This window comes from Strigops habroptila, chromosome 7 (genome assembly GCF_004027225.2).
Source record: "Strigops habroptila isolate Jane chromosome 7, bStrHab1.2.pri, whole genome shotgun sequence".
Taxonomy (NCBI): Eukaryota; Metazoa; Chordata; class Aves; order Psittaciformes; family Psittacidae; genus Strigops; species Strigops habroptila.
This window is the reverse complement of record NC_044283.2, coordinates 13,905,350-13,924,512: the sequence shown is the minus strand read 5'-3', so window position 1 is coordinate 13,924,512 and position 19,163 is coordinate 13,905,350. Positions and strand designations below refer to the sequence as shown.

The 19,163-nt window shown below is 37.5% G+C and overlaps 1 protein-coding gene across 2 annotated transcripts in view; it reads left to right on the top strand.

The window, feature by feature from the left end:
- The window catches only part of SLC2A9 (solute carrier family 2 member 9), a 109,212-nt gene that overhangs the window by 75,927 nt on the left and 14,122 nt on the right, over nucleotides 1-19,163 (top strand). For both annotated transcript variants that reach the window (XM_030492846.1, XM_030492845.1), the window contains one exon: nucleotides 13,525-13,652. In XM_030492846.1, the coding sequence (XP_030348706.1) occupies nucleotides 13,525-13,652 (128 nt within the window). The remainder of the gene's footprint in view (nucleotides 1-13,524; nucleotides 13,653-19,163) is intronic.

Genomic DNA, 19,163 nt, shown 5'->3' with positions numbered 1-19,163 from the left:
CTATAACTTTCTATAACATAAAATTGCCTTTAAATATACAGTATTTTCTCTCTCGTCAGAACATCTGATTCTTTCTTGATAGCTTAGATGTTGTGTGGTATCCCACTTTCCGATAGCATATGGATGAGTCCCATCTGCTTCCTTTACAGCTAGGATCAGCTGTTACTATAAACTGTGCGGGTTTTTATTTGTTTCATTTTTCTGAACTTGGCTTTTCAGCTTGCAGATGTGCTTTTAGGCATATTGCTAAGGACTGAAACAGTAATGCTAACAACAGGTAGATTCCGGCATGCATTTGATTTGGTACTCTTATCATTTTTATCAAAAGATGAAGAGCAGAAAGCTTTCATTTACTAAAATTTAAAGGGACCCTTATGTTCCAGGTAGTTGATCTATGATCTGAAAGAAAAATACCCTTCAAAAATAGCTTTTTGTTTTATAGATTGGGGAGCCATGCTGTTCCAGACAGTTGCTTCATTGTGCTTATTTGGTTAACTATACACAAATGAAGGTATTTGGTTACAGAGAAACACATTGCTTTCCAGTATTACTTGTGACTATGGGAACATGTTAGTAAATAATTTTACAGTTCTCACTTCAAGCAAAAGGCAGGAGCTTAATAGAAATATTTTTCTTGGTCACGCATTTGACCTGATATAAGCATAGGGTATATTTCAACTGAAGAATTGTCATCCAGAAAAGAGTAAATAGAAAGGACTAAGGGGATTGGTTCTGGCTCCTAAGGAGGCAACAAGCAAAAATTCAAAAATCAATAGAGAAAACAAATCAAAGAAAAACATTAAAAGAACATTTTCAGTATCTCCACAAAGCATTTTTGCTCTTCATATTAGGCATCATGAGCAAATGCATTGATTTGGAATGCCTTTACTGATTGGGCAATAATGTGCATCTCCTTGGAAATTTGGGTAGTGATAGATGGGCTGAGGTACATGAAAAATGCCTTCCTTCTTTAACTTTGTCTTAGGTATTATTTAAGGAAAAAAAGAAAAGCTAAAAGCAGTTATCCCTACTTTTGTCGCAATTAAAGCTGTGTGGCTGCCTGTTCGTGGACACTTAATATGAGCATGTTGAACTGTGCAGGCAGAATGAATTTGTCTTTCTGGAAAACTGCACTAAAATCTGACTTAAACAGCTAGAGAGTTGGTTCTGCTTATTTTCGTCTGTTTACTTGAATTCCCAGTTCATTCACTATGGCTTTGCAACAGTTGCTGCACAAACAAGTTATTTCTGATTTAGCTGGGTAAATTGAAAAATATCTGTATGTACGTGTGTGCACTGGGTGATTTCAGGTAGTTTTGTAAAGCTGCTGGACATTGGCCCCTTCAATCTACCAGACAAATAGCTTAAAAAACAAAAGAACAACAACAAAACCAACTGGCTCAACGTGTGCAATACAGTTTCCGTATTTGCCTGCAAGGATGTGACCCCACTTGTCAGGGAGACTGTCAAGTATTTTAGGATGAGGGGCTTGCAGTCTTTGTCTTTGGTGCTTTTCCAATTTGTATTAAACAGAGAAATGTTCAGTCTCTGAACCAGAGAATGGCTCTTCTGCCATGTGTCAAGAGATTCACTCAGATGATGGAACGTGTGGGGAAACAAAACAATAACTGGTTTAACTGGGGATTATAGCAGTGTTGGCATGGACTTCCAGCTAACTTTCCCAATGGAAATAAACATGATAAAAATATAGTCAGACCTTGAGAACTTCGGAAATCTGACATAAAGCATTTCCATGCATTACCTTTGTACAAACAGATTTATTAATATTTGTTCTTTAGAAGAATATTCCATTTAAGTGTCACACCCTTATATCAAGTTTTGATAAATGAAGAAGGCAGCGATTGCAAGAAGGGAAAGGAAACCATGGTGAGGGAGGTTAGGTATGATGCCTGTCTAAACTAATGAAAGGGTGGGAGGAGGTGGACTGTTTTAATTATATACCTGGCTTTGAAGTAATCCTTCCTTCATCACCTTCTTTCAGAAATTGAAAAAGTATTGTCTCAAACCAAATCTTTCTAAATTTGATGGCTCTAGAAACAGTGAACTGAAGCAGCGGACTTGGATTTGTGAATAAATAGAAATAGCCCAAGACCCTATTGTTGCAGTAAAATCTGTAAAAGGTGTTTGTGTAGCAGAAGTGTGCTGCCTTTCTTCTGACCACTGTAGCTGGGAGAGAGGTTGGCCAGGCACAGGCAGGTGTGCAGTAATGTTCCTTCTTCCATCGAATATTCCCCAGGAGTTCTTGGAGTCCTCTAGAAGGTAAATAAAGAAAAAAATCTGATCAGGTTGTATTACAACAAGCAATAACACTAGCGAAATTTCCAGAAATCTGAGGTGTTGCTTTTATATCAACTGCCTGATTATGGTAACTCAAGCCACCTTTGTGTTGGAAATTTGTGTTATTTTGGTGGCACTTCAAGTTTGAGATTAGTGATTTCATTGAAATCTTACTTCATCTTTCACATTTTGGCCACTTCTAACAGTAGGATGTGTGTAACTACTTGCAGTTGGAGACAAAAAGAGGTTTAGAAACTAAGGAAAAACATGACGATTTAGGGTAGTCTGAAAATGCTGGTCAGCTAAGGGTAAATATAAGAAAGATACCTGTAAGTGTCACATGGAAGCTGTTTATATTTATTGTTATTTGAAAGATTGCTTTATATTAACACTATATATGCACATCCTTTTATATATTTTCTTAGAGACCTAATACATCATATTGTCATGCAATGTCGCTGTATTGTAATGTAAAAAATCCTTATTGTGTTGTCATGTGTCATGTCATTATTTTTGAGATGATGACTTAGAACTGAATGTTGGAGCACAAAACTGCTCATGCAGTAGTTAGCACAGGAAGACTGAAAAGAAGGGCTACTGTGAGGACGAAGAAAATAGACTTTTATGTGAAAAGATACAGAATAACTTTATAGTGTCTAACAAAGACCAAGAATATGATTTCTGTTGCTAAATACATGGGCAAAATGGAAAATAACACTGAGAGGGAGAATAAGCTGATGGCAAATGCTGCTCCTGCAGAAAATAACAACAAAGGCCCAAACTTAAGTCGTGGCTAGCCATCAATAAATTTAGAACACAAATTGGAAGAAAGCTTCTAGGAACTAGAGAAGTTGAGTTCTGTATCAGCTTCTCAATAGAAAGAGCAAAAGGAGAAACTAAACAAATGAGTTTTATAAGTTAAATACTGCCTAAACCAGCTGAGAATTGGATTTTAACCAGGTCATGGTATCTCATTGTGAGTTCCTTTAAGACCTGTGATTTTACTTTATCTCCAAGCGAGATGGCTTGATCCTCTGTACAAATCCTTTCTTTGTTTCTGTTTGTCAAAAAGCCCATGTGTCTGCAAAGATAAGCATGTTCCTAGAGAGGATTTTCTAGCCAGTTATTACACAGAACATGCAGCCCCTGACTTAATTTACATCAGTAACTGCTGTTTTTTCAGTGGCACCACAGTGAAAAAGCAGGAGTCTCTGGTTAACCCTTACACAGTGGCTTCAGGGCATCTGACTTTACTATCTTATGCTGTGTAACACCTTAGAAGTAGTTATTCTGGTCCTAAATCCTGTAGGTATTTCAGTGGATGAGTAGCACTTCCTTTCAGAAGAAGTTCTGCCAACTTCAGTGGAGTTTGTGTAAGGCTGAGTTTAGCATGAATAGGATCAAACATCAATCTGTGTGATTTTGCTTCGATTCCTACTTTTAAAATAAGTTCTTATTCAGGATGCATAAGGATGGCTAAATCAGATCAGTGGTATGTTTCCAGTCACATTCTTATTGCAGAAAAGGGAAATAAATAAAATTCACACTCTGATGGAATTTGAAAAAGTAGTAATTTTATGGTAGTGAGATCTTAATTTTTCAAGTTACTTCTTATAGCAATATACAGACACAGCTAAGAAACATTAACAAACCAGATGATTTCAGAAAACTGTTTCACTTATTTTTTGTCTCTTTTTTGAAAGTTTTGTGAGTTTTATAATACTTGTCATGGTTTACAGAATGCGAGTGAAATCTTTCCTAGTATAGCTGAATACAGATACAATAGAAACATGATAATGGTATATCCAGCATGTGTTGAATTGACATTTTGGGCTTTTATGGAATGTGAGTAAAATCCTTCCTAGCACAGCTGAATAGAGATACAGTAGAAACATGATAATGGTATACTCAGTATGTGTTAAACTGACATTATGAAGTAAACAAAAGAAAACTCGGAGGAAATCATTGCTGTGCCCCAAGGTGTATCAAAGATGTTTTGGTATTTAAAGTTTAAATCAGCCTTTTTACTGATTACAGTGTTCTTACTCTGAATGCCAACGTGCAGCTACATTGACAGCAGAGTGGTTGTGATGAAAGGGTCACTTTGAAAGTCATGAGGTTTGTTCGATCTGAAATGCCATCAGGGAAGAGAAAAAAAAATCTTCTCTTGGATGTGAAACACAAACGAAGGTGTGATAGCACACATGTAGACATAAAAGTACTAAACTGAAAGGCAGCATCAGTATTATTGCCTGAAATAGGCATTTACAGAAGCTGCGTGTGATGTTTTAGCTTCTCCACCGAAGTGGGATGTAAGAATTTCTAATGCTCGTGGCCTCCCACAGAGGCATTCTTCTAGTCCGTTTTGAGAAAGAATTTGGAGCTTGCTTGAGTGGAAAAAAACTTCTCATTGTATTAGAAAAATGTATGATGTTAAAAGGAAACAAGTAAACCCATGTTACAGTGTACTTAATTTAAAAGTTTTGAAATTTAGGTTAAAAGATTTGAAATTTAGGTTAATTTTCAAAATTTCTTTTATTCTGTAGACTAGAAGCCTTTAGAGTCTTTAGAGTCTTTCTAGCAGAGAAATATCCTTTATCCAGCAGATAAGTATCCATTATCCAGCAGATAATGTCAGACAGTTCCTGCATCAGATATGAAGGGTATTTGTGCAGAAATAACCTTTAGTTTTCCCAGGTATTTAAGAAAGTTTGATTTGTTGATAGTTCTAAGGCTTTTGTGGGCACAACAGTACATTTAAAACACGGTGCACTAAAAGCAGTTAAATATTCCAAATGTGAGTTACAATTCAGTTCAGGAACTCATAATAACCTGAAGATACATAATTATTATGCAATACATACCAGTCTCACTTGAGGATTTGCTGGGGGATCTCTGGCTCCATCCACTGACCGTTGTGACACTATTGCTGCAGACGGCCATCCAGCCTTAGGGTTGGCATTTTAGCCTCCCAGCTGCTAGCATGGCCATCACAGCCTGCCATGTTAATACCATTGCTTTAATTTCCTGCTCTGTGAAGCACAGCAGCAGCAGGACTGATCTACCTTTCCTCTTCTGGTTTTCTCCCAGTGGAAAAAGCTCCTGCTACACTGAGGGCAGGAGCATTTTCAACTACTGCTAAGTCAAGGAGATGAAAGGATGGGAAGATTCAGGGCTTCGCATGAGAAATTCTCTTTTGGTTTCCTTTCAGTGAACAAACTGAGGTTTGGGGCTCTTAAATAAAACTAGAATTGTTTTTGAATCTGGCTGCATCTTCATTGAATTTTTGAGGGGAGGAGGATAACATGCCCCTTGAATGTATTAAATACAGTGTAATTCAACATATGTGTAGGGATTAATACCTGGTTTATGTTTTGTTTGAATACTCCTCTGTTTAAAGTGCAGCATGGAGTAAATGTGCAGCTTTTAACAGTCCTGTTGCAGAAGTGATTTCGGTTCTTTATAATTAGTGGAAGTTCTAAAATAAAATGAATGCCTAGTATTTGAAAGGTAACCATATCTTTTGGGTAAAGGAATTGCTGGAGATGACACATGGAGTTCTTAGCAGCAGGAAAATTTATGAACTTTATGCCTTTAACAATAGATTTTACAAATTATCTTAATTGAAGCTTTCAAAATGTGAATGCTTTGACACTTGAGAGCACTCCTCTTACCTGCAGTAACATGTTTTCCTGAATGATCATTAATTACTTAGTGATGGCTCACAACTCTCACACTTAAGAAATTTACTGCTGGAAAAGCACACCCATGTGTTTCACAGCATCATGTAACCATGAAAAATCGATTTATTCAAAAGCTGTATAAGTGACTTAAGTACATTATTTAGATTAACGGGGACTGGATAGAGAAAGCCTTGTACAAAATATATTGTTTCTTCTGTGAATTAGTATAAAATTTTTATACTTACAAAAATGTAAACTAATAATTATATAGAACAGTATGTGCAGAACTAATGAATGTAAGGCAATAAAAACACTTTATTTTCCTTGTGCCCAGGCACAATGCACAGCAAAGAAAAGTTCTAAGTTCACCTCATCTATTTTTGGCTAAGCTCCATGGCTAGCATTTAAATGCAAATGTTTAGTAGTTTTACATTGCAGTGGAAGTTGCTCTAGGGTCTAGTGTTTCTTGTTAGCCAGGCTACTGTGTAGAAAGCTAAATAAACGGCAGGGAGAGACTTTCAGGGGAAAAATAGGTCAGAAGGACAATCACATGAGCAGGGGTAGTGGGATGTTGTCAGTTTGACCAAGTAAGTAGTTATGTCCTTTGAATCTCTAGACGTTATTTGTCCTATTCCAGAAACTTCACTTTTTTTGGAACACTCAGTTATGGCTTTGGCAACTTCTTTCTGAATTTTGTCAGAAAGGTTTATATCTTTCATAGCAGCAAGACTGTTACTGTCTTTCTTCAAGCTGGTACTTCTAGTCAAAGGGCACCTTCTGACTCTCTATTAATTTTCTTTCCTATTTGATAGCAGATACTGTTAATTGCTATACCTATTTCAGTTATCAACCACAGTAAGAAATACTTACTGTAACTGTACCTTGTCTACCGTTCTGGAGCAGCAGTCAGATACTTAAATTACTGGCGTTTAAGGCCTCATGTCCTAAAGACTTCACCAGCTTCCAGAAATCACAGACAGTGAAGACATGATCTTTTGCCCATCTTACACAGGAGAAGAAGAGAGACAGATTCTTCTGTCCCAACTTCTCTGAAAATTTGGTCCACTATTTTTACTCACAGGGTCTTTCAGGATGAATGCAGCTGTACGATGATGTAATTGTGCACGGCTACTATGGTTAATTTGTTTGTTGAAGTATGTCATGAGGAAAGCCTGAAATGCCGCATGGAGTTTTCAAGACTGTTTTAGCGTGCATAGGTTCACAACCAGCAGCATTTTGTGCTAAAGGGCTGTCAACCTGAATTCCTGACCAGGAAATCATGTCTGATGACTAGTAATTCTTTCGGTAGATTATTGTAGAAGTAATAAGCCTAGACTAGATAGGGGTTGAGTTTTTACTAGTTTCAGTCCTGCCATAGTGATGCGACTGTATGAATATTTCACTTACCCAAGACTGAGCACACTTGTGAGTCTTTGATTCAGGTATTTCCATAATACTGCCATTTTTACAGGGGATGAAATGAAAGTGAAGAGACACTTCTGTGCTTTTATTAAGGAAAAACTCTCTTATCATTGTTTTTAATAATGTAATATTAACAGAAGTGATGTTAATCAGTGTCTGATCATCATTGTTACTGAGAATACTTATAAAATGAATTATATCATAAAGACTCTTAGTCATAACTCAGTAAAGAAATTTTTTTCTTCACATTCAAATAGAAGAACAGAAAGTCAGGCTGTAATTAGGGTTCTGATATGATTAAGTGAGTCTGAAAATATAGCAGAAATGTTTAAAAGACTATTTACATGTACTTAAAAGTTGTGTGTGTTTCTTAAATGCATTTTATTCTTCAGTAGTCATGCAGAATTATAACGGTGAAGCAAAAAGAAATATTGCAAAGTACTGCAGTAGAAATATAATATTGATGTTCAGTTAAAAAAAAAAAAAAAAAAACCCACAAAAAAAAAGTCAAACAGCAACAATAATAATACTAGAAAAAATAATTACAAAATACCCCACCAGACTGAAAGTGTTACCAAAACACCAGAAAAAGTTGTATTGGATTTGTACTGCAGTTGGCAGAATGGGCTATCTGGACTCCTGGTTTCTATTACAATTAAAAAAACAAACAAGGAAAAGCTTACCCAGGCTTCCAGGAAACAGTTGTATTTAAAATGCTACAGAACACCTCTTTAAAGATTGAGATATGTATTTCGCAAAATTCTTACTCTATCTGTAGACCCATAGAGATGGAAGAAACTCAGTAATTTCATTGCATCCCCACTGGCAGTACTCCTGCAGTATATTTTCCCATTTGGTTTGATGGTGATTTTGGAGGGGTTTTGGTTGGTTGGGGATATTTGTTTGTTGTTTTGTTGTTTGGGGGGGGAGAGAATGTTATAGCCAAAGTCTTTTGCTACTTCACTGAAGAACGTAGAGTTGTTTTTCCTGCAGTTTTCTTCCAGGATCTTTGTCTCACTTCCATTGCTTCTCTCTCACAGTTGCCCTCGAGAGTTGTCTTTTTCCCTTGAATTGCAAATACTGAAGCCTTTCATTGAGACAGTGCTATATCTCCCAACCCTATCAGGATATGTCAGTCTTCTCTGCATGCCTGGCCTTGCAGTCAAAACCTGGTTTACTTGATCTTGTTTAGAGGTACACAGTTCCAAAACGGAACATTGTTGCAAAGTATTTGTCTGCTTTATCAAAACATCTCACTCTGAAGATTCCCTCTCTCCAGCCATGGAATTGGGAAGTGCAGGAGCTCTTGCCCCAGTCAGGGCTCTCAGAATTTCCAGAGTCCCTCCTGCATGGGCAGAATTTGGAGTGCCGAATAGTGCAGAAGGCCATGAGGCTGTGTGGCCATGGGGAGTCCTCCTGGTGGGGCTGGGAGCCCTACGGCGTACTGTAGAGCCACCGCCCTAACAGAGTTTTGTCCTGAGTGTGTGTTGAAAGATGAGCTGCAGGCTCAAGGAGAGTTCCTTTCTCTTTACTAGTTCTGAGGGCACAAAGTTCCCATTGCCTCTAGAGGCGATTTATCAATGTAATAAATCTCCCTGAGTTGTATTAGGTATTTATTCTTTTAACAGTCTCATTTCATAAATCATATATATAGCCATGACTTCAATTCCCAGTTAGGTACTGGCTACAAACAGAATGAGGAGCTGAGTACTTTCCTTCCTTTTTCATGTCCTCTGTAGTCACATTTTTGTACTGAATCAAGTAACTTCTGCTAAGCAGTATTTGTAATGGCTCACTGAACAAAACAGTAAATATGTTTACTTAATTTCTCGTAAGAAAACATGTTGATGTTTGCAAATTTAAATATATGTTTGAAAATCTGTAGCACATGTACTAAGAACATTAATTCTGTTCTAGCTTCCAATTTCATATATGAAAGACTATTGCATGGAGATTCTGGATGTTTACCAGCACATGACATGGATTCTAAATGTAACTGGACTAATTATGGAGGGAAATGAATAAAATACACAGATACAGAAGTATTGTTGTATGACTAATTGTGTCATGTGGGTTTAATCTAGTTTCATTAAAAAGCCCATTGTTACACAAGTCCTGCAATAAGAGCTTTGTAGTTTCCAATAGATGTAGCATGCTAACAGGTATAACAATCTTTCTTTAATGGCATTGCAGTGATTTCAGAGCTTCTTCCATTGTGTTCACTGCAATGCTGAAAAGAACAAAGTATTAGAAATGAATCACTGTAATTATTGTGGTCAATGCATTACCTCTTTAGATTCATGTTCAGAAGTTACCTTGCTGAAAAACTCCTACAAGAAATGCTAATACACATTTTTGAGCTTATGATCAGAGCTAAGATAAGGCTGTTTCACTGAAAATTGCATGGAAAGCCTCCAGTGAAATGCTAATGCCAGGTTCATCTCCCATGAGAAAGAACATCAGTTAGCTGTTTGGTGAAATTATTTCACCCACGTTCAAACACATATTAAAGTTGCAAAACCCATGACAAAATGTTTAAAGACTGTTTAAAAAAATACAGTGGTTTGGTTAGATTGCTTTTGGCTGTGGTTTCCAAGCATCCGTGTTTGAACACAGGCCAGTATGGACCCATCTAACGTAGTGACTATACAGGGGACCTTGTAAGGAGACTGACTCTCTAAGGAGTGGTTGGTGAGACACCATAATATTGTGATCTCTGCAGCCCACACCCAACTGACATAGTGAAAGCATATTACAGCTTCTTTCAAAACCCAGATTTCCATCTCAAATAAACCAAGTTCCGGGAGAAAAGGGGTCCTTAAGCATACCTCTGATATCCTGAAGTGGATGAGGATGGACTCCTGGGACTATAGGTGCAAGTGATCTCAGGTGCCTTCACTGTTTGTGTCTTAAGGCTTTACCTTTTTCCTTCAGTTTGCCCAAATTTCTTGTTCACTTTACTCAATTGTGGAGTGTGTTCTTCACAGTGGAACGGCTCTTGGCAGGTGTTTGCATCCCTTGCTCTGCATCTTAGTAAGGCCAAGTCTCTGCTCTTCCAGGTGTATAACAGTATACAGCAGTGACCTGTCTTCATTCAGTTTCTCATGTTTCTAACTCACCTACTGCTTTTCAGGCTCCTTGGATCCTCCATATAATCTCTCTTAAGTCGTCCCCTTACAGAAAATTACCTTCTCTGGTTTGTGATGCTATGGAGACGGTTATCTATGTCACAAGCAAGTTTGGAGGTCTGTCTGTGCCATCTTTCCCATTCCTCTACAGAGCATTTAAAAGAGCTCTGAGGAACTACTAATTTCTTTCTTTCTCTCCCTCCTTCCCTCCTTCCCTCCTTCCCTCCTTCCCTCCTTCCCTCCCTCCCTCCCTCCCTCCCTCCCTCCCTCCCTCCCTCCTTCCTTCCTTCCTTCCTTCCTTCCTTCCTTCCTTCCTTCCTTCCTTCCTTCCTTCCTTCCTTCCTTCCTTCCTTCCTTCCTTCCTTCCTTCCTTCCTTCCTTCCTTCCTTCCTTCCTTCCTTCCTTCCTTCCTTCCTTCCTTCCTTCCTTCCTTCCTTCCTTCCTTCCTTCCTTCCTTCCTTCCTTCCTTCCTTCCTTCCTTCCTTCCTTCCTTCATTCCTCCCTCCCTCCCTCCCTTCCTCCCTTCCTTCCTTTCTCTCTTCCTTCCTTTCTCTCTTCCTTCCTTTCTCTCTTCCTTCCTTTCTCTCTTTCTTTCTATGGTTTTTTTTTCAGACTTTGCAAAATACTATTTTTACCATCACTATTTTTCCAAATTAGATTGAAGAGCTATTGTGGCAAGTGTGACTAATAATAAATTTTAGTGATGATTAATACGTATCTAGAAATTACATTTGAATTTCAAGGAATCTTTTTCCAAGATAGTGCCCATGCATTTTTATTTCTGTAACATTTATGCTTTCTGATGTGTTTCTGGCCTTTTGTACCTTTTTTTTTTTTTTTTTTTGTGGTGTTTTTTTTTTTGCCTCTGGCTTTTTTCCTCTCTCATACAATGTGTATTTTCCCAAAAGGGTCTCGAACATCATTTTTTATTACACTGACAAGAACAGCAACACCTCTGTAGATTGTCCTGCAGCAAAGGCATGACAGAATAAATGATCATAAATAAATCATCTTACATGATTTCTGTGTTTCCAGTCCTTCAGTACCTTCCCCCAAGGGGCAAGTCCCCTGGCAAACCACTGCCCCATGTGGCATTTGAGACCTAAAACAGATGCTGACAGAACATATGTGATTGCTATATCTTAGGATTTAAACCCAAATCCCAAGCATGTGATAGAATAGGCACTGAAAGCCATCAAAGATTGGTAGACCACATGTTGCTTGAATTTCTTTGTTTTGCATGTTCTGTTGCTTATTCTACGTGTTCAAAGTGTTATTTTTTAGTCACTGTATTCAGATACTGCTTGTAGAAAGACACTACGCTGCTGTTTGGATGGCTCTGTACTTTTTTTGGTGTAATTTATACTGTCAGTTTGTGGGACAGAAATTTCACTTGAAGCCTTTGCAGCCATTGTAGATACATTCTCACAGAAAGCCGCATTAGCTGATGATGGAGAGTGTCACTTACTTGCATATATGGTTGTTTGCTGCATCACATTGACTTTCTTTTATGCACGTGATCTCTGCATCCAAAATATCTGGAATAGAGGAATATCTGATACCATGTGTCTTGTGCATGTCCCATTACATGTTTACAAGTTCCTATCTCATACTACTTATAGGACAGCTTCTGATGCATGCGTTTAAGTGTAGTGCTGTTGAGCACAAGAGGCTGCATGACAATACATTGCTATAAAGCACTTTAGAGATGTACTCATGACTGTCCAAGAGTAAAGGTAGTGCAAAAAGTAGGACAAGCAAAGACATGCAAGAACAGGACCCACTGAATGTATAAGTCTTTGGTGGTGTTTTTGTCTTAATTTATATATATTTTGGAAGTCAGGGTGATCACAGAGGTTTTTGAAAGGAAGTGTGTCTATTAATATGTTTTTGTTTGTTCACACTAACTTGTTAAAATGCTTTAAATAGAGAAAGGACTTACATAGTACACGTGTACATAGATCTTACCTACAAAGCTAAGTGGTGTCATAGATAATACTTGGCACAGATGAGGACCTAGAGGTAGAAATTGGTAGCATCAGAATACTGAATACCTGACTGATGTTACTAGGTTTTACAGTTCTTCAAACTATGGTGAAATAATTCTGTAAGTAGATGTATGTCTAATGTGCAATATTAACTGAAATATGTAGCTAATCAGCAAATGCAATCCATGCTTTATTCTATAAAAATCAAAGTATTTCTATTGAAATATTCTGCTGTAATGAGGGAAACCAAAGGTCATAAATTCAGACTTTCAGCTACTAGACAGCTATTCCCCAGTGGCTATTGTCAGGCCAGCAATATGCCAGTGATGTACAAAATAGTCCATTGCCTAAGTGGAAGGAAACATGAGTGACAAATGTGGTATTCATCTGAGCTTGTTATTACGGAGATCAGAGTCCTTGGCTGATGGGAGAAACAGACCTTGCCAGAAGTGCCAGCAGTCTAGTAAGGGAATGTATTAAATAAGCATCAATAAGAAGTATGCTCATAGAGAAACAAACGTTTTGCCTTTTTTATTGTTGAAATAAAGTGGGTAATTATTTAAAAAAAAAAACCCCACTGTTTAACTTCTTTGGAGTCATCTTTCAGCTGTTAAGATCTAAAAGTATTTTGGAGTATTTCAGAATGTTCAGATTTTCAAATATTTTAGTAGAAACAATCACTAATAAACAGCTCATCACAGTGTACTCTGGAAGATGTTGTGTGGATTCACTGCTCTGTTACCTGCTTGCCATCAGTGAGAAGGTCTAAGAGATCATCAGTGAGATGCAGCTGTGTGAGAGAAGTGTCACTTCTCCAAAGTATGATTTTGACAAACCTCATTTTACTGGCTCAGAAGCCCCTGCCTACACCTGAGCAAAGAGCTGTAGAGCAGTCACTGCTAGTCACTGAGGTGTGCAACACAGAGCATGTCCATCCCTGTTAGTGAAACAGCTGTTGGCAGAGGAAGTTTGCTAAAACCACTGATTTCTTGTACCCCATTTCAGGTGGGATTCCATTTGTCCTCACTGGAGAGTTTTTCCAGCAGTCGCAGAGGCCGGCTGCATTCATGACAGCTGGGACAGTCAACTGGCTCTCCAACTTTGCAGTCGGACTGCTCTTCCCTTTCATTCAGGTACTCAATATCTTTGATAATTGATATACTATGATACAGTTGGTATAGTGTGACATATGATGTTTTAATAAAATATTCAGGTCAGAATAAATGTGTTTATTGAAGTGGAGGAAATTCCCTCCATGTTTGCAATACAGCAAAGTTGTGCTACTCACATGTGTCCTTGTTTGAATGTCTCTGAGAAAATTGTCCTCCAGAGAAAAATTATTGTAACCACCGACTCCCTACATGGCAAATCCTTCACGGGAGAGATTTAGCAATGCAGTCTGATGGCTGTGTCCAGAGTTCATGGTCACTGATGGTGACTGTCACTGCTTTTTTCTTCAGTCTTTAAGCTACCCATCTTCTGTGCTTTGAGAATTCTTACTAGTCTCATTGGGAAAGCCATGCTTTCTGCTCCTCCCTCTGTCTAAGTCTGGCTTCATGGCTCTCTTTTTTTCAATCTCTTCTGTCAGGCTTTTATCTTATTCAGGTGGTTCCTTCTTGCTGCAGGGTAGTTGCTGCATGGATGAATTTGTTCCCGTCACAGCTTCACTAGGCTCCCATAAGCTTCACTTTTAGTAGATATTGATTTGTTTCTTTGGCTGCACTAGTCACATGGAGGACAGAGGCCAGTTTCATCAAGAGCTGTCTGACAATCGTGTTTTTATTTTAATAAGATCCATGTCTTTTCTAAAACTAAATAAATAATTTTCAAAATTCAACATAGAACAGCATTTTTCCTCTCTGATTCCTAAGAACACTTCATCACTGTTGATGTGTCATTGTATAGCAAAGAGGCTTCAAGCAGCTTCTCATTCAGAAGCTCCTTTTCTTTACCATGAACCTCTCCCAAGGACTGCCCACACTTTCTGGAGCTCACTCAGGAGCTGATTCTCTATTGCAGGAGCTGAAGGACAGCTGATCAGTCCCCTGACTGACCATGTCCAAACTCTTTGAAGAGACATCCTGCTCCACTGATAACAGTTTCAGAGTGAAGCTCACAACTGCAGGACAAAATAAAGAAGTCCTAATTGGTTTTTTTTAATGCACAGAGGAAAATACTAGGGGCAAGGGAAGGGCACAGAGAGGAGCAAGCCCTCCAGTCTACCTGCAGGTCCTCACACCCAGGAGAGAGATTTTGGATTACTCTTCAAATCATTACAGAGTAAGAGATTTGAATAACAGGCAAGGGGGTGTTACTGTTGTTTATGCTTTCTTATAACTGAAAGTTATATGCTACTGCAATACCATATGCATAACAGTATTTGCAGACACTGTAAAATTATATCATACTGTAAGACTTTATATATTCATTTTCATTTGACAAGTAGAACTGCTTTTAGTAAGTAGTACTGTTTAAAATTATCTGTGTGAGAGAGTTTATGGGAGAACTTGAAAGCTTTATAAAGTCTGACCCTTTATCTAAGTTTGACACTTAATTTAAAATTTGTTCTAAAAGGAAAACATCTCTAGTAGTTTAGATTACTTGGATCACCTTCAAAAGTCAACATGAGTATAAAGGCTGTCATCCTTCCAAACTCTGCACTCCTGCTAACATTAACTTCAGTTAGACTGCTCAGCTATAAGTCTTAAGAGCTTGTTCTAGTGCTTACTGAAATCAATGAGCATTTTTCACCAGTTTCACGATGAAGGGCTTGCCAGCTTAGACATTAAAGATGAAACTTTTTTAAAGCAGGTAGAGACATAATTCTTTTTCCACTGATGTTGTTAGAAAATTTACCAAATGATAGAAAGAATTAAACAATTCCCTTGTGTTTTTTAAAACCTAACATTGGTCATCAGCATCAGTATGGTCCAGGAGGCAGCCACGAGCTTGTCCAGCAAGCGGATGCTTCTGTATAGTTTAATAGCTGTCTCTCCAATAAGGTGGGGACAGTTTAAGTAGTGTTAGACGTCACCTTCCACCCCTACTGGCCAGCCATTAAACATCCCACTGTCTGCCTCCATGGCAGCAGGGTAGGTGACAGGGAACAAGGTCTCAAAACATATATATATATAAATGGAATATAACTAGAATAGTTTTATTTGTTGTTTTTAAATTAGCCAGACACATTTCAGGAATAATCAAGTCTCTCCAAAATGGCAGTTTCTGCCTAATGCACAAAACTGACGAGTTACCTGAGCTCTGGCTGTCCATCGGATCTAAATTCACACAACTCAGGGCTCTCCCTAATTGTTCCTGCTAGTTCTTCCTGACAGATCACGTGGTGGAAACTGTTTAAAAAGGCCCCCAGTAAATTCAAATAAAAAGGCAAACCACATTCTCTAACTTTTCATATGCATACTAAAGCTTTATGAGTGATCTAGTATGCATCCTTATGAGTTTGTTGTAGGAATTTAACTTTTTGTGTCATAAAAAATTTCCCATTGCGTGATGATTAAATTACCAGTTTAGATTTAATAAAGGCAAATTCTATTTCCACTTTATAGGGTTTTTGGTTTTTTTCTTTTTCAAAAAGGAATAAAGAGAAAAAGCTTAGCGTTTGCACTTAAAGATGAAAGCAGTGTTACTCAGACTTTGGTTTTAAAGCTTTTTCACAAGATCAAACTATATCTCCTCTTTCCCTTACTTTCACTTATTTCCTATTTCAGTCAACCTTATTCTCAAAATTCAGTTGTGAGTCACCTGTTTCTTTACAGAAAGGCAATAGCCTTTTCTTAGCTCATTTTTGTAAATCTAAAAAGGGAAGAAAATCTTTTAAATGCCTTCACAGAACGAATGCATAATCCTTTCTGTGTATTTAAGTACTAACTCCATTGCTTGAGAAACAGCAGCTACTTTTTTGATCATTGGTGTGCTTCTACAAAATTATCCAAAACATTTGGAAAACAAATATGTTAACTTTAGAGTTACCCAAAAAATCAACACGTAGTTAGTTCTTCAAATGTCACCAATTAACTAGTTTGAATGCCTAGATTTTTCTCCCCTCAACCATCTGTGGATACATATAATAGAATAAAACACTGGCTTGAGTCATACATTAAAATGTATTGACGAGATTGAAAAGCTAGGATACAAATCAGGTTTTGATGTAAATGTGGCTACTGTTCCAGCCCTCATCACTTCCTAGTTGAGAAAATTGTTTTTGCAAAGGATCCGAACTGAGGTTAAAATGACAACTGATACTATATTGAATTCACAAGTACATTTGATATGGCATGATTACTAAGAGGTGTTTGATAGTAGGTGTAAAAAAATGCACATTTTTTACAATCTTTTTTTAGTGCAAAATAGAATAATTGAAATAGCATTACAGCATGTGATCTTGGAACATACAGAGAAATTATAAAAGATCTGGCTTTAGGTCTGAAGGCATTTCAGACTTGTGTTTAACAGAGAGCTTGACCTAGTGAATGTCAAACATGTCACCTTGAGTGACGCTCAACAGTTTCTCTTTTCCATTGCTGTCATCTGAGGATGAAGTCATGAGACCTTTCTGAACAAGGAAATGTTAAGAGACAAAGACAGATTTATAAGCCAGGAGACCGGAGATGCATGAAACTGTTCATAAAGACAGGGTTGACCCCCTCCCTTCAAAGCATTTCAGTGCTCCTACGGGTATTAGAACTGGGTAGTAATGCTCTGTTATTTGGATGCCAAATCTCCAAATTTTCATTCCTGCAGAATACCCATTCATGAGTATTTGGAGTAACTGAGTAAACACGTCAGCCCTCTGCCATCCCCTCTGACTTGCATATCTCATGTTTTTGCATGGCACATGCATATCAGAAGATCATAGCAATCCCTAAGCAACCTTCTGCTTCACTCCCTGTGAGCAATGGCATAGGGAGCTTCTCATCAGAATGGAGCCACAGGGCGTGACAACATTCATTGAGTCAACCATGTAATAGGAAAGGAGTAATTTACCCTTTTGGGAAAGAATGCCTGAAGTTATAATAATGCTTGTGTAACCTCAAAGGAATTAACATGCTTTATCTGAAATAATTACAACTTTATCGCTTTTCATTTTGACTTTCCATTATATACTATACTTTATTCCATACACTTCATACTATTAATGCACTGTGATTGGATTTGAATCGCAAATTTTTGTGAGCTAACCAAAATAAGTTTGCCATTTAGAAAGCTTCAATATTTGTGTGAACTGTTGAAAAGCTGATTGAATATCTTCATATCTAAATAGATATGTTGTGTCCTTGTTCTTAGAAAGACTTCTGCAAACGTTTAATTCTGGCAGTTGATTTTAAGGCTGCTTGCATTCATAAAGCTATCGAGGTGCATTCATCTGCCTTTGAAAGATCTGAATCTAAAATATCCAGTACTGGTTTTTCAATTCATGTCTGTTTTCTGTTGTTTGTTATGTTTTTCATTGTTTCAATATACAGTTGAAAATAATAGCATTTTGCCCTTGTGCATGTCTATTTCTTTTTACTTTCCTAAAAAATTTATAATATATATATTTATGTATATTTTTTATATATATTGTTTATTAAACTTAATAAAAGTTCGTTAAATTACTCAGGGGAGGGAGAGAACAGAAAAAAATATGTGCAATTTTGCAGTGTGTTCTTCCACATGAATGAAATTGTTATAATAGATATCACACTATCTGGTCAAAATTTTTAAAGATAGTTTCCTTTCAGTTCTTAATCCAAATTACAAAATGTATCTGATTTTCAGCTGTGTTGCTGGAATTTCAGCAAAAATATTCCAGGGTCAGCATCTCAAAGAAAGCATTTAATAGCTGGCTGAGTGAAGTCCCAACTCTGCTGAACTCCATCAAAACACCAAATCTTTCTCCCTTGTTTGCTCTTTGTGGTGATTCAGTTGCTATAGATAATTCAGGGCAGCAGCGGGGCTTGTCTCAAAATCATGATAAATAATATTGATTTTTGCTTCAGCCCTTTAGTAAAGTTTTGATGCACAGTGTAACAAATCATCCACTATTCCTTTTGTGACTAACATTCTCTGAAAAAGGTTTTAAAGTACTTTCTTGATCAGAAGGCATATAAAAGCACAAGTGGGTTTTTTTTGATGTGTTCATAACAAACCAGTCTTTGAAAATATGACTCTTTAATATATAAAATTATTTTAGAAAATGAAAAGGAGATGAAACTAAGTCTTCCAAAGGCTAGTAATTCTCCCGAAACCTCCAAACAATGCAGTTTCTTGAGATTTAAAAAAGGTGTTTCCATCATGGAAACATTCCATTTTGTGTACAGATCACCAAGCACATAATCTTTATGTGACACATAAGTTGTGTTATAGCTGAGCTTGCAGTGGGAGCATGAATGTGGTTTGAAATTCCCTCATAGACTGTTGTCTGTCTTCTTGAGAAAAAGTGCTAGGTGTTGTTCCTACTGATAAGATTCACATACTCATTTTAAAATAGTAGGCACTGAGGGAAACAGCTTCTGGTTGCTTTATATCACCAGAGTATCTCAACATATGAATGGGGCATGACAAGCTCAGAGGATTAGTTGTCTTCTTCATGTATTCCTAGAGTAACTTCTGTTTCCTAATGGTTTAGCTTCTGTGACTATAAG